General features: G+C 49.9%; 1 protein-coding gene across 2 annotated transcripts in view; it reads left to right on the top strand.

Annotated features, from left to right (window-relative positions):
- The first annotated feature begins 1222 nt into the window (after positions 1-1222).
- The window catches only part of LOC101913605 (gamma-aminobutyric acid receptor subunit beta-4), a 75038-nt gene continuing 56456 nt past the window's right edge, over positions 1223-19804 (top strand). For both annotated transcript variants that reach the window (XM_005237883.4, XM_005237882.4), the window contains exons 1-2: positions 1223-1686; positions 5746-5834. In XM_005237883.4, coding sequence (XP_005237940.1) covers positions 1607-1686; positions 5746-5834 — 169 coding nt within the window. In that variant the 5' untranslated portion in view covers positions 1223-1606. The remainder of the gene's footprint in view (positions 1687-5745; positions 5835-19804) is intronic.

Raw genomic sequence — 19804 nt, 5'->3', positions numbered from 1 at the left:
TAGAGATGTAGACCTCCTTAATTATATTACTTTTTCAAGATAAAGATCAGAAACTGATGCACAGGAGATTGTGACTGTGAAGATTTCTATGGCTGCAAAGCCACAGCACCAGGAGCTGATCCTCAGCAGTATTTCTAAAAGTTCAGGCTCCCTTTTCCCACAAACTATGGTACCCATAAGACAGCACCCTCCAGGGAAAGCTGAACATCTCTGCTGAGCTGGGCTTCCCTGGCCTGGGGAAGCCTTCAGCCCCACTAGAGGCTTCAGATCTTCCCCAGTGCCCCAGGAGGAGGCCACTAGGTCACTCTGCCCCATGGCATAGAGGGAGTCTCAGTACATCACCTTCTTTTTTATCTCTGTGGCTGAAGGAAGAAGCTCAGCTTTTGCTGATCACACTGTTTTAGGCAACCCCAGCACCCATCAGTGCTTGTAGCTGAGCCACTCTAGTCCAGGCGCATCCCCCCGCTTGCCAAAATGCTATCACCTTTCCTATCCTCTCCCCTGCTCCCAAATCCCTGGGAAAAAAATAAAAAAAAAGAAAAAAAATTCCCCTCTGCAAGCCAGCAGGGGTTAATGTTGTCAGCCATGACGTCAGGATCCCAATTTGTCCGGAGAGTCCCCCTCCCCATCCACAAACTCCCTCTCTCCTCCCCTCCTCTTGTGACTTTGCAATGAGCAGCAAAACTCCACAGGAGCTGCGGCAACAGCACTAGGGAGACATCAAGTCCTCCCTCGGAGAGCAGCTCTTTCCGCAGACAGGGATTTATTTATTTTCTACACATGCATATATGTATTTATTTATTTACTGGGTTGTATTTGTTTTTCCTTTTTTTTTTTAACCCTTTCAGAAAAGCCCCAAACCTTCCAATTGATGAGCCTGAGATTTCCCTAAAAAATAACTGCACAGTGGGATTGGGTTGCTTCCCCTTCCCCCTCGGAAAATAAAGAAGGAAGGGGGAGCAAGTAGGTAAAATCCAGAATAAAATCATATTGCTAGATAACTCACACCTCCCCCCTCACACACACACACACACACACACACACACACACACACATACACTCTCTCTCTCTCTCTCTCTCTCTCTCTCTCTCCTCCTCCTCCTCTTCTCTGAAGGTGGGTAGCAGGAGCCATGCAACATCTGCAGAACCGGATGGCAAAAGAGCAGGAGGAAAAATAATCCAAGTGGAGTGCTCAGGGGACACTGAGTTCTTTTTTTCTTTTTCTTTTTTTTTTTTTTTTCTTTTTTCTTCTCCTTCTTCTGCATACCTGTGAGATTCGATTTCACATTTTGCTGAGCCCATTTTGGGGCATTTTATTTTTCTTTCTCTTGGGATTTTCTCCATTGCCAGAGGATGTCTCTTGTTGAGAGGATGCTGAAAGGAAGAAGAAACGAATTCTTTGACTGGCACTGAAGGAGGGGGGGGGGATATTTTTCCCCCACATTTTTAATTTTTTTTCATTATTCTTTTTCTCTAGGAAATCATTAACTGGGGGGGGTTGGTTTCTTTTTTCCCTCCCCCCCCTTTTTTTGGAGGGGGATTTCACAAGATCAGTCCTTTCCCCTCCCCTCCAAAGATTTTTTTTTCATCCTTCGTCTTTGTGGAAATGTGGACATTTCAGGCAGACAGATTGAGTGGAATTGTCTCTGCTTTAGCAGCTCTTTGTCTCGCCTGCTGTGCGCAAAGGTAAGGATTGCGATCCCAGGCTGCAGGGACAGGGGGGCTGACACAGGATTTGTTTGTTTTGTTTGGGGTTTTCTCCATCGATCTGTATGTGGGGAAGGGGAGGGGGTTCTTTCCCCAAATTGCTTCCCCTGCTGCCTGCTGCTGTTATTTCCCAGTCCGTGTCATTTTAGGGGGAGGAGGGATGCTCATACATGAGACGTGGAGCAGGCTCTCTGCAGACGGAGCCCACCTACCAGCCCGCTTGCAGCGTGTGCCCCCCCCACCCCCCCACCCGTACGCGACCTGGGGGAAAATGGCAAAATGAAGTGTTTTGCTGAGGAACATGGTGTCCGTAGGAGCCGAGGGAGTGCATGGCACCAAGCTGTGGGCATACGCACCCCGGCGCAGGGCTGCCTTGGCCATGCCGGGGTCTGCACACACACAGGCAGCCACACTCACATCCAAGCGTGCTGTGCCTGTACCAAAGCTCTGGCTCTGCGGTGTACGGGAGGCAATGCCTACGTCTGTGCCTCCACACAGATTTATGGCATGCAACAGAATCATCTGTGGGCGCAGTCCCTTCAGATACATCCCTGCATGTGCACATTCATGCATGCCCGTTTGGGTGCACACACATGTGTATCACAACACACCTACAGAGCACAGCACGCTTTACCTGCTCTGCGCATAGCCGTGTAAATGTTTGCACTAAACCCCTGCATATTCGAGCTGCAGCTATTCCTGGTATATGCCTTGAGCACCGAGTGCTCCAAGCAACCAGAGGTGCAGGCACCCATCCAGCCTGGACAAGGTGTACAGAGCACACCTGTTTGCTCCGACACAGACATTTATTCCCTGCCTTTCACACACGGGAGTAGCGCTGCCTACTCCTCCTCACCCTCCCTCCTCACACATGCGGGCAGGTGGGTTTCTACCTCTGTGCCAATGGCGTGCATGAAGTCTGCTGGGGGGGGGGGGGGAAGCTGTGGCATCTCCTTGCTCAGCCATGCACACCGAGCGGTGTGTTCCTGAAGCACACATGCAGATCCCTGCACAGGCTTCAGATCTGTATATACAGAGATTTATGTTCCCACAGTTATAAACATGCACATGCGCAGATTCATGCCCACCTTACCCACACCATTCATGCATGGTTCCACTGTGTATGGGCGCATACACAGGCATGTATAGAGGCAGTGTCCAAGCAAAGGCATAAAGAGCAATGCACATATCAAAAGGCTTTGCTCAGATGTGTCCTTGAATGTGTGCTTATATCTGCTTATGTCCAGGACTAGCATTCATGTATAGTCTGCGTGTATATCTGTGCACACCTTGGAGACCAGCCACTCTCCCATGTGCACATGCCTTCAGCTACTCCCACACATCACAGCTAGCAGCATGGTGTGCATATATGTGGATGTTTGGCTGCAAGTGTATGTGTGTATGCAAAGCACATGCACATCTACACATTATCAGGGACACAGTACTCAAAAATTCAGTTCACAGCCTGGATGTACGTGCTCCCTAAGCGGATGCAGACCCATATTTGCCAGGAATAGCACTTACATGCAGCTGCTCGCCCACAGCTGGGCAAATGTACAACTTGCATGTTTGGTGGGAGGGACTTGGCTTTTTGGATCAAAAGGAGCCCTGAGAGGCAAGAGACCTTGCCCTTAATTATGATGCCAGTTTATGCCCTCACTGGGCCAACTTGTAGCTGATGAGGAGGAAAGAGCCCATATATCCCTCTTCCTGCTCTTCCCCTTTCTGTATGGCCCCTGGCACATTGGTTACTGTCTGCCTCAATTTCCTTGCTATATTAAGGAGTAACACTGCTTCCTGAGTTTATGTCCTGTGTGAAGCTAAAGAGAGGTGTCTAAATCCCTTGAGAAATACGTACTGGCTATATTATAAATATGGAAATCTATGTACCTAGGAATGACTGTCTAGAAATGAACAAATGCTGGTGCACATTACTAATCCATGATGAGCACGTATACACAAACATGTTGCAAAACCTCACACACCTGCGTAGAAATCCACAGGTGCAAGCAGACCTTGCAAGCCGAGACACAGTGTTGTGAAAATGTCCACCTGTGTGCACCTCTCTGGCCTTTTTACAGTTATTAAAGCAATGCAATGAAGAGCTGTACCCCTCTAAGGTGCATGCTCTGGAGTACAGCTCAGATACTTCCCTCCCCAGCACAAGTGCTGAACAGTTTGCCCGTGCACCAAAGCTGGGCCTGGGAAGTGTGCTGTCTCACATTTGCACATGCCTGCGTGGTGGAGAAATCCCTGCACACACACAGATTGTGCACCCAGAGCTTTAATGCATGACCAGACTCCCCAGTGGTCCCAAATGCCTCCACCCACATTTGTACTGAGAGTCTGAACACCTGGGAACCCAGTCTCAGGCACCCACAAATGCCTGTTTCTGTGCTCCTGCATAAATTCTGTGTCCACAGTTCAGTGTCCCATCATAACCCAATGGATCTGCACCCACAGTCACCTCCACACAGACTTGGATGGGGTCACACACGTGCACACATGTTTGTGCATGTTGTACGGATGTACCCTTGAGCTCCAGTGTGTTCATGTGTCTGCATGTTGCATGTCTGTGCACAGACAGGGAGTCCATATATTCTCCATACAGTCAGGAGGGCATGTATGTCTCTGTGTGTGTGTGTGTGTGTGTGTGTGTGTGTGTGTGTGTGCAGACACACAGATGTGTCCGTGCAAACCCCGGTGTCCAGTGAGGCACGGGGCTGGCTGGCAGAGGTAGTGCTATGGTGCAGCTTTGCAGCTTTACTTGGATGGATGTGTGAGGCGGTGTTGACAAGGAGACATGCTGTTGTGGTGGGTGACTGCAAAGAGCAGCAGTTGTCACCGGCAGGGTCTCTATTCTCATGCAAAGCAGGGGATGAGGGTGGCACAGAGCCTGGGTATTCAGGTAGAAAACCTATATACCCTGCAGCACTGAATAGGTTCAATATTTTTAGCATCCTCTGCTTTCTGGTTTTCCACCTTCAGTTTTGCTTTGGCTCTTGGGCTGTTTTTAGAGGGAGCTCCCTCCTTGCTGAAATGGCTAGAGGAGCTGGAGCAGCTTTAGGGAGGACGCCTGCCCACCTCCACCCCCCCTCCGTGTGCAAGTCAGGGGTTTGGGAGGGGAAGGATCACTGCTCTGGCATACAGAGGGAAAGATGGACTCTCCTTCCGTGTCTCTGTCTCTTGATTTGCGTTGCTAAGAAGTCATGGTGATGCTGAGTGACAAAATGAATCTACACGCCAAAGATCAGCTGTATGTTGAGGCCATAGGACAAAAGGAGAGTTGCTTTTTCAATAATATGAAGGAATACCTGGGTGCATTGAGAAGCAGAGGTTGCACTGGTGTGTGTGACAGTGCAGGGTGCCTGCGAGGGAGGACTTGTCTAGTAGGGACCTCAGTGCGTTGACAAGTCTGTGCTGTGTGTTGTGAGACCAGGAGCAAGTGCCCAGCGTGGCAGGGGAAGGGGAGTGAGCCCTGCGAGAGAGAAGCTGCAGCTGCCCCCTGCATGCCTTGGTGGAACAGAAAGGACAATTTCTTGCCTGCATGTGTGTGTGTGCACGCACCTACGGGCAGGGCACAGTGATGTGCCCTGAGTGTCTGGGTTGGTGGCCAGGGGGAAAGTGTGAGTGGTGAGCGGTGCCTGCACTGAGGGGTGCAAGAGCCCAGTGGGACTGCTGGGATGCAGGCACACACCAGGTGGGAGCATGGGGGGATGGAGTCTGGGGTAGCTACAAGTCATGGTGAGCCACAGAAGAGGAGCCTGCTAGGACTCCTGTGCCACACCCCAGGATGGTTTAGGAGCCCTGGCAGCCCTGCGGCGCTCATGTGCAGGTTGGGGGCTGAGAGCTGTGCCTGGGACAAAATATGAGTGAGAAAAGGAAACAGGGAGGCTCTGCCCATGGCTGGGGTGTCTGTAGCACACACGTGGTGCCATGGGGCACGAGGGATGCTGTGGTGGTACTGCCTGGCCAGGACCCCTTCCCACAGGCTGGTGGAACACAGGATGATGAGGACTTTCTTCTTTTGTCTTTCAGCCCATCCACTGGGAATATTTCTGTGGTGAAAGAGATTGTGGACAAACTGCTGAAGGGCTATGACGTCCGACTCAGGCCTGACTTTGGAGGTATGGTGACAACCAGTTGTGGGGAGCAGAGCATGTGGGCCATCACATGTCTGTGCTGCCAGTTTGGGCACTCACAGCACACACTGACCTCATGAAACACTCCCATCTGATGTCTCCTACCCTCCCCTGTTTGCTAGTCCTCATCTCTTTATTGCCTTCTCCCTCACATTTCTTTCTTGCCTTCTGGTTTCCATCCTCCTCTCACTGGCTCTTCTCCTCTTGCTGTCACACATTTTTGCAGACAGTTGGGTTGTCCATGGTATGATGTTTCTGGGGATATGTTTCTGGGGCAGAGACACTCTGCTTTTCATGTACTCCAGAATTTTGTCCATCACAGACAACAGGTCATCCCTTCTCCACTTCTGTTCCCCATGCCAGATATTTTAGCTCTTTTCCCTGCAGAGGGTTGGGGTCATCATTGGCAGGGCTGTTGGGTGGTCTGCCAGGCTGCCCTCTCAGCAACAATATAGGATAAAATATTCCCTGGGGAGCTGGTGTCCTGGCTGGTATTCAGGAGGAGATGTGAGGAGGTGCAAGAATCTGCAATTCCTCTCTTGTGTCCTGTGAACAAAAAGGAGAATGGGAAGGGCCTTCTCTTTGTTGTCCTCGTGGAGATGAAATACGAAATAATCCTTGGGTACCGTCATACTCCAGGGCACAGTTGAGGTCCATTTGTTGGGGAGAAGCAGGTAGTGGAGAACTACAGCTGACTGCACAGAAAGGGGGTTTTGGAGGGCTTCTGGCTTCAGCCTGCCGAGCTTGGCTGTTTTCAGTCTTCTCTGAGCAATGCGATTTCCTCCTCATAAGGAGATGTGTGGGATTGCGGGATCTTCAGCCTGCAGGAGAACAGGAACCACATTGAGATGTCCTCCAGATGACTGCTGGGAAGCAGATTCATGCTTGTGCTCTGGATGGGGAGAGATGCCAGGGCCAATTCCGTGGTGATACAAGGGAGGAGTTTTCTCACAAAGGGCGTGATCCAGAGCTCCTTGAAATTGGGGGTAGAGGAATAATCCCACTAATTTCATCAAATTTTGAAGTCACCCCAGTGTATTCCAGTTTCCCATGACCCCATGAATGAACCTGTTCCTGAAACATTTGATTTTCATGCACCCCATCCAAACCTGCCCCCATCCACTCGCTGCCCCTTCCCCTTCAGCAGACTGCATTCCCTCCTCACACACACTGCCCACACTGCCCTCGCCACCATGCTCTGCCCTGGAACGGAGCAGGGAGCTCAGGTGGCTGCACCAAGTGCTGTGAGGCCTTGGCCTCAGGAAGGACTGTGGGGTGGGGGAGATACTCACCCCTCCATAGTGCGCAGAAGCATCTGGGTGATCACTTCAGTGCAGTGGGTGAGCCCCTTTGGAGGAGCTTGCAGCAGCCCACAAGGAAACAGGGGTTGCCCCCTCCCCCTTCTCTCCTTTGGACATGGGATAGGGCTGGATTTGATTTAATGACTCTGTCTGGGAAACATGAAATGTCCCTATTATCTGACCAGCCCAAATCACAGGAATTGGTGCAGTCACATTTTATGAGGGGGAGAACTGCAGAGATGACATAAAAACTGCAAGAAAACCATCTTGTAAGCCACTGAGATGATTATGATACAGTAAACCAGTAGGTGATCTGGCTCCACGGAGGCACAGAACAGAAGGGTGCAGAGGGGAGCCACGGGGCTGGAGGTCCAGCAGCCCACGTCCACTTCACAGCCTGTGTGCGTTGATGCCAGGTCCCCAGGGCATCCAGCCACCCCCGCAGGACACGGGCCACCCCTTCCTTCAGCCTGGGCAAGGCAGCATGGGGCTCTGTGCGGGCGGTACTGCTGACCCTGCCAGCCTGTGCAGTGCACGGGCTGGGCTCAGCGGGCACTGCGTCCTTCCTGACTGCAAAATGGATGGTTTTGGGCAACCGTTGCATTTTGTTTGATGTTACTCTGAATTCCCAAAGTAGAAAACTGCTTTTTCCCCTCACTCAAGCAGAGAATTAGAAAGATGACAGTAACCCTCATTCCTGCACTCATCTCACTGTTGCCTTGCACCCCTTTTTGTCCTTCCCTTTGCTCATAAATGTGAAGTCCTGGCTGGCAGCACCAGTGACCGTGCTCTCAGCATGTCTGCCCCCCTCCCCTGAGGATAAGCTTATCTGGAAAAAATTGCCCCTGCATCATTTACAGTAGAGGAGAGGGTGAGCTCAGAGGTGAGTCTGAAAGCTGGAGATCATTAGCATTACAACCCCGGGGAAAAGGGGTGGAAGTTTCCTCGCTCCACTGCTGTCCCCAGAGCTCACCAGTTCTCTGAGATTTTGGTCCAAATGCATTGTTAGGAGAAATCCAGTAGGATCATTCCAGGACGTGTCTAACCCTTTGTGGCTTCAAGCTCATCCACAGCTGGGTTGTGGAGAAGGTGAAGTTCCCCCCAGTAAATTGTGTGCAGCTGGAAAAGGCACGCTTTGGGCGAAGCCCTGGAACCTGTGTGTATGCAGACCTGCTGTCTCTCAGGGGTGTGTGGGGCTGGACCGAACCCCAGTTCCACCCACTGGAGGACTGGGCTGTTCTCGAGAACACTGCCCTACAGCCTGCCTTGTGCTCCTCCTGGACTGTCCTGCCTCCCCTTGACTGCCTTCCAATCTAGGCAAGATGGGTATAAGCCATCTCTGCTGGGGGAGGCGATCACTCTTCACCCACTTGTGCTCTAGCCCCAGGAGGACCAGTCATGGTGAGCTGTGAATGGGCAAGACAGCATCTCAGAATGGTGGCAGGTCCTCCTTGGAGCTGCATGACCTGGAGGAATGGCATGGGGCTGTCTCAGGGCTGTCCCAGCAGTGACCAAGGCAGCTAGCTGCCTGCAGGAGTGGACTGGAGCAAAGCAGCTACCACTCAGTTGCCTGTGAACCAGGCTCAGCTGCCTCAGAGTGCACCTCTACAAGCCAGAGTCCTTGGCCCTCTGCAGCTCACAGATGAGGGCACTGGGGGCAGGGGAGGTCAGAGCAGCTGGTGCTGGGCACCCCAGAGGTGTGGGCAGAGAAAGGTCCTTCCCAGACTGATTCCTGTACGATAAATGCTGCCCACAAAGCAATAAACCAGGCTGCTCGCCATGCCCTCCCTTCCTCCCCTCTCTGCTCTTTCCCCGCTTGCTTTCCCCATGTGTTCCTCCTACAGGAGTGTTTCCTTCTTGCCATCCTCTTCCCACATCAGTGCCTGGTGGCAATCACCTCTGCACTGTCCTCACCTCTGCACCCTGGGGTGCCTCCTCTGTGCACCCATGGCTGCTGCCCACAGAGCAGGAGGGGGCTGGGCTGGGGACTTTGGCTGTTCCCATGTACCATTTATGATCCTTGCCATGGTGAAGCAGATCTTGCACCTCACAACCTTTCTAAGAGAGACAGTGCTTCCACGGCACAGCAGCTCTGGGCTGCCCTCCTCATTCCAGCGCCTACACTGTCCCTGGGATGTGGTGCTTCAACAGCTCCAAATGCAACTCACAGCTCCCCAGTCCTCTTTTTTTTTTTTTGAGAGAGAGAGAAAGAGAACTCCGACTAATGCCAAAAGGAGGACAGGCCTGCTGGGGATTGCAGTTCACTTTTTAATTTTGAGATGCCTCGTTAGCTCTGGGCTGAGCTGAGTGGCTGAGAAGCATCAGCCACTCGCTCTCCTCCCCTCTTCCCCACCCTCTTGGAAACCCATTAGGCCGATGAGCAGGTCGGCTCTCAGGGGTGGTTCTGTGGCAATGAGTATGACGTGCTCATCTGGGGAGCTGGACTGAATGGGGGGGGGGACACGGGAGAAAGGGGGAAAGTTGCAGCCATGTGGTGGTGATGGAAAAACCTGGGAGCAACTCCTCCAGAAAGCTGTTCTGGCTCAGTGGGGGCAGCCCAGGGGGGTCAAGCACCAGGAGAGGTGGAGGGGCTAGCATTGAAGGGTCTGCAGGTCCATTGGTCCTTGGGGCACAGGTGATAAACCCTTCCAGCCTGGGGGGCCCTGGACAGTCCCCTCAGCCAGTCCCCCAAGCCCTGGTGTAGCACACCACGTTGGAAAGATGTGGGGCAGCGGCAGAGTGGGACTGTAGGGACCACAACACCCAGTTTTCATGGGCTGAGCAAGGAGATGATCTGGGACCAAAAGGGCAGAGGGTCATCGTAAAGCAGGTCTAAGCCATTTGGCCAGTGGTGAAGATCTGGAACAGCTTTGGAGGAAGGATTTGCAGGGTAGGAAGAAGATCTAGCCAGGGCTCTTGGATACTGAAGAGGGAGATGTCTGTCCTGGTACTGCAAGATCAGCAACTATGCAGAGCGAGGTCTTTTGGCAGGGTGTGCTGGGGAGCCTGCTCCTCTCTGGGGGAGCACGCAGTGTATCTCACAGGGAGATCAAATCATGGGTGGGTGTCATCCAGTTGGCCCTGGCCAGGGGGAAGGACATTATGGGGAGCAATGTTTGGTGGGTATATTGCAAGCGCAATAATCACACCACAGTAAGACAAGCAGGATGCTCACGATTTAGGACTGTATGAGCAGGGGATGCTGCAGATCAGGTCTGGGAAGCATTGCAGGGCCATGGGTGGGGGAGAGAAGGAGCTTTCAAAGCAGCACCCTGGTTCTTGTAGGTACTCTTAGACACTCACTTTCAGAAACATTAGTTCCATAGGAGGAAAAAAAAAAAGAAAGAAGGAGGGGGGGGGAAAGAAAGCAAACAAAGACCTTGTTGCCCCAGGGTAAGAATTCAGTGAGGGAATGGCAGGAGGATCCCACTTGAAGCTCAGTGACTCAGCTGCTCTCTGTTGGTGCAACATTTCCAGCCCAAAACTTAACAACAGTTTCCAGCAGCTGGCTCCGCTTCTCATGAGTGGATGGAAAGGGGACCCTTTATGGTTTTCCAGCATCATTTACAGATCTCGTTAGCCAAAAGCAAGGTGAGGGCATTCTTTGCTCCTTGCATCCAGCCCACCTAGAGTGCTGGGTTCCTAGTGTTTCTCCTGGGTGTTGTGCACAGTGTCTGAGAATGACTGGTAAAAAAAAAAAAAGAATGACTGGGAAGCCCTCAGGATTACACAGTAAATCCCGTGTTTTCATGCCTGTGGAGCCAGCAGCTTTCCCTGCCCCATTTTTAATTCAAACTTCCCTAAGGAGAATTAGTGCTTCGGGGGTCTTGAACTGAAACGAGCCTGTGTCCTGCTCCTCATTTGCTCTGTGGCGTGGATCTGGCTCCCCAGCCCTTGTCACCCTTGCCCAGTCTCACCCCTCCTCCTTTGACACCCAACCCCCTCCTTAGCTGTAATATCTTGGCCTCCCTCCTCTCTCTCCCCTGCCCCTCCTGCCCTTAGCCCCTCTCTGCTCCACCACACCTGAACCCTCTTGGGGACCTGCCTGCCCCCACCTCCTGCTTGTTCCCCAGCATTTCTCCTTCAAAGTCCTCTCCAAATTCCATGAACCTGGGGATGAAACCCTCAGCCCTTCCCTGCATAACAGCACCACTTGAAACCCAGAACTGTAAAAATAAATGATTGCTGATGCATAAAGTGTTGCAGTGAAGCATCGTCAGTAGTTCAGGGCTCTGAAACTGGTGGAGCTGGCAGGCTGAGCGGCTGCGCTGGCTGGCACGAATGCAGCAGGAGGTGGAGGGGGGGCCAAGCCCTGGCCCACCAGCCCTGTGTGGCTGGAAACAGCTAGTCTTAGTGGTCCTGTACTGGAAGGAATGGGAATTTGGTTTCTTACGTAGTCAAGGCTGGTGGTATTGCACATTGTTATGGCTTCCTGAAAATGTCCCTGTTTTCCATTGCATGTAAGGTTCAGCCACAGTGGTTGTGTTTTTTTCCGTGCAGCTGGCTTGCTAAGACTTTTTGAAGGGGAGGGGGGAAATTCTAGACAAAATGATGTAGAAATTTCTGACAGCAAGCCGAGGCAACTACATGCTGTGTTTTTTTCCTCTCATAAAATGTTGGGGGATAAAACTGGCAGCACCTCCAGCAGGGCTGGCTCTGGTGCATGTGTAGCAGGCAGGTGCCCAGGACCGCCAATGACCTGGATGGCACAAGCACCGTGGCCCCTCTGTCTCCAGTGCTGGTGCAGCATCCCAGGGTGATCGTGCTGCTGCCGGAGGGCCAGGGTGTGGGGCTGGGAAGGGGCAGCCTGGCAGCAGGGCAGGTATTGGTCCTGAGCTGCTTGTCCCGGGGCAGTAGGAGCTGCAAACTTGCCTTTCTAAGGCTTAGTCCTCAGATCTCCAGCTCTCTTCCCCTCCACTTCTACGGCAAAAATGTTTAAATCTCAGAGCAGCCAGATTCAATTTTCCCTATGCTTCTGAGATGCCTTGAGCCAACTCTTTTGCATGCTTCAGGGCAGGGAATTGAGACTTAGCAGGAAGGGACTCCTGCTGCCACAGCCATCTCCTTCGCTGTCTGCAGGAGAAATTGCCCAAAGCTGGACACAGGGTTAACCTGAAATGCTGCACTTCACAGATCCTTACTATGGTGGAAAATATCACCCTTCCTTCCCAATACCCTGGCAGGGCAGAGGAGCAGCTCTGGATTTGAAAGCAGAGGGGGGAATATTGAGGAAGCAGAGGGAGGAGCAGTCTGGAGAAGTCTGCAAACCCCATGTCACCTGGGGCTAAAGAAAAGGTGAATGTGCCCCCAGGGCTGCTGGTAGTCCCACCTTCCTTCCTGAGAAAAGGGTGTTAAGAAAAGGATGCTCTTGGTCAGTAAAGCTGGCTGCTGTGCAGCCCTTGCTTCCTCCCCCATTTATGTGACTTCTGGCTCCAGACCGTGGGTCACATCCTCTCTAGGACTAATCCAGAAGGAAGATGACAACCTCCTGCTGTTGTGTCTTACTTTATTAACTGAAGTGGCAGGAAATGAAAGGATCCAGTCCTTCTTGGGACATATGTGGATGTTAACACATTGCCACATGATAGAATTTCTATTTTTTTCACTTTGCTCTTTTTATAGGAAATACATGCTGTGAAAAGGACTTTGAGGCTGTAGTCAGACACTCAGGACTTCAGAAAAGCCAAAACTGGGATTTCTCCCTGGATCTATATTTGGTCCCCTTGTAAGGGTGCGTCAGGAGGCAAGGTCCAACAGTCGCTTCTTCCTGAACACCTCTGCAGAGCACACAAGAGATGCTGTTTACGCATGGACCTGATCTTTCTTGTTCCCTTCATTCAAGAGGGGGATGGGCTGGGAACATGACAGTGGGGACCAGCTGAGGTGGTCACAGCAGGTGATAAGGACAGGTTGAGCCAGACTGGAGAGAGACGCATGTCTGATGCAAATCCTGGGATTGAGTAGGCAAAGACCATATTGGATTCATGCTTTCTTGACTTCTCTCTATTCAGACCCGCTCACAACACAGAATTTGTTGTTTTTATAATTGTCAGGCACACCAGTACAGCATGAGCGTGTTCACACCTTCCCTCCAAGGAGTCAAAGGTATCCCCTGCTGTGGGGAGCCCAGCCAAAACACCCGATTTTCCAGAATACTTAGCAGCATTGTAGCCAGCACACTGCATGTACGAAGCACAGCTCCTATTGATTTCAGCCACAGCTGTGAGTGCTCAGCCCCAGTGCCCCAAGAGAGAGACATACAGAGTTCATGTAGACTTGTGAGGCTTAGGTTGCTTGCATAGGAAGGAGCGCTGTGACACATCCAGTCCCATCAGTGCTATCCTCCCGTATATAATCCTGCGTCATCCCCAGAGCAAATCCATCCTCTATCAAAGAAAGAAGAGGAATGAACAAGGATCCTGTGGACTGTTTAATTAAGAACTGGCTCCATAAGTTCCATTCAGCAGTGGGCAACCTTCCACCTAACTTTCATCCATTTTATTTTCTCATGCTTTTTTTTTTTCTTTTACTGCAATAGTGTTTTAGGATATTAGACCAGTCCCTTCCTCCAGTGTGATAGAGCTTGTGAACTTCTTGCTGAATGTTGAACATCTTTGTGTATGCATCTGTGGCCCCACAAGATCCTTGTTGTCCTCCTTCAGAGACAAAAAGCTCTGACACAGGGCAGTAGAGAGAATTTTGGGTAGCATGACAAAGACAGCAATGAAGATGAGTTCCCCTGAGTCTCAGCCCAGAGATAACTGGACGTGGGTTTCTGAGCAATCTGTGTGCCTGCCCTGGAGCTGTGCTTGGTAGTACCAAGCAGTTTCCTGGATTTGGTATCTAGTGGAGGACATGAAGTCTTGCTGTAATCCTTAGGCCAGTATACTTTCACAGGAACTGGAGAAGATGTTGATTCTCATGTTTGTGCCAAAGCCCATGTCAGATAATTTTGCGTGGTTTCCCTCATTCTTTCTTTTCACCCTTGGCTGGTGCAGTCTTTCCCTGGTAGTGCACCATGGCTAGCAAGGGGCTCTGAGATATCTCTCTAAAGAAAGGTATCATAATAATTTTAATAAAGCATTTATTCCATGAATTTTGCCTCTTCTCTTAGTCATAGTTTTTTTATAACTGAATACAATGCACTGAATGATTAGTAGAATAATTCCAATACTTCTTAATTAATTCACTGATTAAAAGCAGATTGTTGTTTATAGCCAGTCTGGAGGTTGTTTGCCCTCTCATCCTGGACCCATCTTCCTCCTTGACCAACGTCTACATAACATTCACCATTTCTGAGATTATTCCTGCTGGTAAACTTGCCTTTGAGGGACTGCCACTGAAAACAAAATTTAAAGAGTGTAAAACCCATTAGTACAAGTTCTTTTGATTACTCAAAACATATTCCCACAGCCCTAGAGCTGTTCATCAGAGCAGCTTTACATATCTGCATTGTTCATTTCCTAAGACTCCCAATATCCCAGTTAGGCAGAAAAATATTTTTAACTCACATAGCATGAACTATAAAAGCCAAGGAATATGCCATAGTTTTACTGCTACATGAAAGAGACTGTGTGTGCATGTCACTTTTCTCACCTATGTCTTGTTCAAAGCAAAACAAGTTGGAGGCTACTAAAGTGTCAGGCTGAACTGATGTAAGATGGCTTTTCAGTGGTAGTGACAGCATTTGGTGCAGGAGTCTGTAAGATCCATTATTGTGGAGAGCTCTTGGTAGGATTTGTTAGGTGTCTATATCCTATAACATATGAAATACCATGCACTTGTTAAAACATGACTAGAAATGTGGACAAGACAAATGATGTGCTTAATGATGGGATAAAGCTCATTAAAGGAATTCACAACATGTATGCAAGAAAGAGAGGTGTTGGGTGGTGGAGCCCCTATAACATGAACGGATCAGTCAAATAAACAGGTATTCTGGAGATCCAATGATTGATCCTGTTCCCATCAAATGGAAAGAAACTGAGCTCTTCTCAGTCAGCCCTCCCTCCCAGGCTGTGGGAGTGCTGCAGTTTGCTTTGAGCAGGGTATGAATTTCAGGCTGGTTTTGGGAACACTGATCACGCAGTTCCTATAGGCTATTCTTCTTGTTTTGGCACTTACCCTTAGTTCTGTGTCAGAGCTAAAACCTCTTTTTCTTCTCTGATCTTTCCCCTTCCTCTTTCTCCTGCTCTTTGCAGTCCCGCAGGCACAGCGCTGGTAAGTCGTTGTGCACTTACTGCGCTTGTGGCAGGGGTGAGCCTCAGCCAGACCTACCACTGCCTGAATTTCCCTCCCAGACCTCAGGACCTCTTAGTTCAAGTCTGGGATGGCTCCGAGTACAGTTAGAGTTGCAGAAGAGCTTTTGTAAAAATTACATCTTTTTGTTCCATATTTATTCTCCCTCAGTGGTTTCCATGTCAAACTTGCTCAGTTTACCAGTCAAAACAAGATATTTCTACCTGCCAGCTCTGCCAGCTCAGCCTGGGCTCTGGAAATCAAACTGTGCTCTCTCTGCTCTGGACATCATCACCAGCCAAAAAGGATTCTCGAATAAGGGCTGAGCTGGATGTGATTTTGATTATGCATGAATATAATTTGTTCTCAGGTAGTATTACAAGCTCTGTGTGACAGATAGCAGCAAGGCTCCTGTGCTGTACAAACATTGACTAACAAATCTTGCCCACCACCTGTGGGGTGATGGGCCACTGCTAGGTCCATTTTACATCTAGGGGACACCAAGAGGGGGCAGGTTGTTGGAGATGACACAGAAAACCTGTGGCAGTGCAAGGAACAGCACTGTGAAATCCTGCTTCCTGGTACTGCTCTTTGTTCATGAGAACAAACCTGGTCACCCTCAGTGCTCTGGTCCACTGCTTGGTCACCAAACCATGACTTTTCCTTCAGCTGTGGTAGCCTGTAAAATCCCCAAACGCAACAGGCAGGTGGGCCCACTTCTTGCTACAGAGAAATGGAAGGGGTATAGCCATAGGGCAGGCTCTTATATGCAATGAGCATTAATTTTTTTCACAAATAGTTCCCCTTCTGGTGGGCAGAGCAGGAGAGCATTCCTTACCATACTTTTCAGAAAAAATGAAATTTTGAAAAGCTGGTCATTGGCTGAATATTTCAAAAAATTATATGTGGCAGGCAATATATTCACTGCATTGAATCATGTCATATAGTAGAAAAAATGAGAAGGGGTGACGTGGCTATTGCACTAGTTCCAGCCTTCACTCTTCTTCTTCTGTAATGAATCTTCCCATGGACTGTCAGCAGGAAGGGACACCAGAGCCTTGCCTGTCCCAGTGCGAGACTCTGCTCTCTGAGCCTGCAGGGTCATTGCAGCCACTAAAAGCTGTAGTAGGCTTTTACTATGCCCCTACCAAGAGAAAGTAGTGTGCCTTGGTTCCTATGAGAGTTTATCATCCTGTGCTTGCGTTTGGGACTGAGGCTCATCAGTGAGATGTGAGAACATCAGACTGCCCTGTCCTTTTCCACAGGTCATAACGTCAGCTGTGCTGCAGAACCAGGATGGGTTTTCTGATCAAGAGATTTTTCTAAACACATCTCCCCCGCTACCAGCCACTTCCTGGTGTTCTTGCTCCTCTTTTACAAGTTGACCACAGCAAGACAATCCACCTGCAGGCTTCTTTCTTTAAGGAGCTTTGCATTAGTGAGACCACAGCAGATGATTCCTCTAGGTTGGGGGAAACTTATGCCATGGGAAAGGCCAGGTTCAGGGGCTGCTCCGGGCACTTTAACAGGGAATGTATAAAGAATGGGGCTGCCTACTGCAGGTGGCAAAGCTCTGGGTGTAACATCAGAGGCTGCCAAACCAGGAGAGGAGGTCACCCAGGTTATGGGTGGGAGCTTACTGGTGGGACATTGTCACCTGAAGAAGGAAAACTCCTCCAGCTGTGGAGAAGGTCTGCAGGAAAGTCCAGTCTACTGGCCTCCAGGGAAGGGTCTCAGCTTGGTAGGAAATTTCTGGAAGTGAGTGAGAGGGTAGGCTATGAGCTGAATTTTTCTTCTTATTCTCCTTTCACAGCAAAAATAGAACATTCATCACAAGTTCCCCTACATGTTTTTCTTCCCTATTGCACACTAGCTCCTTGCTAGTATTTGAAGCTAGAGAAAAAAATTTGATGAGTACTCAAGTTAATAATGTGTGATTATTATGTTGATGAATTGCTGGAGATGAATATATATGTAAAAGCTCTGCAAGATTTGATCATCCATGCATCCTGAGTGAAAGCAATTATTTTGGTGAACAAATGGCAGTTAATTCTAGCTTTTAATAAGAGGTGCTGGGGTAAAAGGTAACATTTGTCCTGCTGAATTTCCAAGACACTATTGGAAATCAATCATTACTGAAATGGTGGAAACACCAGTACAGAGGTCAGTCTTTCAAAAATGACCAACTTACAAACTCACATTCTTCTTCCTACAAGACTCTTGCAATCCTCAGTTATCACTGAATTTTGTAAGCTTTTCTGTTTTGAGAAAAAGCAGAACAACCTGAACAAGGCATATCCAAGAGACTCAGAAACTGGGAGATAAAAACATATAATCCCATGTATAACATTTGGAAAGACAAGAGGCTTGTTTGTATGTGTGCTTTGTTTCTCATGATTTCTAACTCAGAGTCATGATTTTAATGTGAATGTCATGGTATTTTCAGGCCTGACTCACTCTTTTTTTTCAGTACTTGCTCTGAAAATTGTCCTGACTGTCACTGAGCATAAACCTTGGGCACTGTGCAGCCCCAAAGCTCTGCCTCTGAGCTGAGCCAAAGGCCCTTCGTAGGGTAAGGAAAGGATGAGCGTGCAGGATGGAGAGGTGGTGGTAGGAGGCATCTGAAGTCAACATTAACAAAAGCCCTAGGAGCAGGCTCTGTCAGAAAGGATAAGGTGGGCTCCGGGAAAGGCCTACATCTCTGTAAAGGGCTTGGCAAAAGTAACAAGAAATGAGTGACTTTACCTTGGAGACCCCAGCCATTGACTTTGCACTGTGTTGGGGGGTGAAGGACCATGTCTGGCACCACCAAAAAGTAATCTCGTGGAGGTATGGCAATGGGGCCACAGCAGGGCTATCCCCTGCTGCTCCTGGATGTCCCAGCCCTGATTTCAATATATGTGCCAGTTTGGCATGTCCTGACCTAGCCATCTTCTTTCTCTTCTTCAACTCGGGGGTTAGATGTGGTATCCTGTAAAGGCAAGAGTTCTTAAACAGTCATGAGGCGGTGTGACTGACTCATTAAAAATTGAAAACGGGGAAAAAAAGCGAAATACCTTCTTGTTGTCACTTTGATAAAAATGACAAGTCCAGATATTTTGTTGTTGTTACAAATACTTCCAAGACAGAGTAATGGATTTGATATGAACAGAGAAGCTTGTGTTAACCCATTTAAATTAATTTGGTTCAGCTCATTTTCAGCTAAGGGGATTAGATGGCTCAGGATTTGGCAATGTGTGAGAGTGTTTTCCCAGACAGGTCACATACTCAAGTACAGGCCAGGTCGGCAGTTGTTTGGGGGGTGATGTATCCAGTACACATAAGAGAGAGGCTCCTCCATATAGCAGATGCTTACGGGTATGTGCCAGAAGAGCTCAGCACTGAAAAGGTGGGTCAGGACCTTTGTGCCCTGAGAGGGCTGGTAGGAAGTGAGACAGACTAATGGACAACATGGGAGAAATTTCCATAGCTGTCAGCTGGTATGGAGAAAAAATGGCAAAATGGCCTCACCTGTGTGCCACCCTGGCAGCCTCACCTGAGTGGGGCGGAGGGTCCTGTGGAGGGAGGGAGCTGAGTGGTTGGATCCTGTTTCTGTCCCCAGCAAGTGCTGGGATGGGATGAGATGTCCCACATATAGCACCACCCTTGGTGTTAGGAGCTATTTGGCTGTGGGTAGGAGGATGTTCCTGTGGTTTCCCTAGGTAATCTGCTCCACTTCTATGTCCTGGGCTGCTGTAAGAGATGTTGTGGTGCTGTGGGGGTTCCAGCTCTAGGGATTCAGCCCTAACCTTGCTTAAAAGTCTGTGTGGATTTGTGGACCTTGTAGCACCAATGTTTGTGCAGGAATCCAGCATTTTGGGTTGTAAAGAGTATTTTCCAGGCTGTGAAGGAGCCCTGGGAGGGGGTCTGCTCTGACACTAACTTTGCGAGCTGGAGATAAGGCAGGAGGGGGCAGCTGCCTGCCCTGAGGCTTGTGATGAGTGTGCTGTGGTGGAAAGCTGTAGGCACATGATTAAATACTTTGCTCCCTTTTGCTCATTTACCTATGGGCTTCAACATACTTAGTGTCTGTTTGCAATCCTTTCTGAAGTTCTGCCCTCTTAACAGGTGGGGGGCTAGGGAATGGGGAGCAGCAGGGTGCCAAAGGCTTCTGAGCCTGCCTGAGCTGGGGCGTCGTGTGGGTCTGGGAGCATAGACAAGTGTCCAGGCTGGCTGTGAGGAGATGGAGCAAATGCAAGCCCTGAGGGCCTGAGTAAAAGCAGACTGCTCCCGAGTCCTCCCTCAGCTTCCCAGGCAGAGGGGGCAGAACTGTGCCCCACGGCTGCATTGGCAGGGCCTACAGGGGAGATGCACTTGCCTGCCAGGATCCTGACAGGTGTAGGAGGGAAGTCTTCTCAGGTGGAGAAATGTGGAGGT

Source organism: Falco peregrinus, chromosome 13 (genome assembly GCF_023634155.1).
Source record: "Falco peregrinus isolate bFalPer1 chromosome 13, bFalPer1.pri, whole genome shotgun sequence".
In the NCBI taxonomy this organism is placed as follows: domain Eukaryota; kingdom Metazoa; phylum Chordata; class Aves; order Falconiformes; family Falconidae; genus Falco; species Falco peregrinus.
Note: the sequence above shows the minus strand (reverse complement) of the source record. Positions and strands in the feature narration are given on the sequence as shown.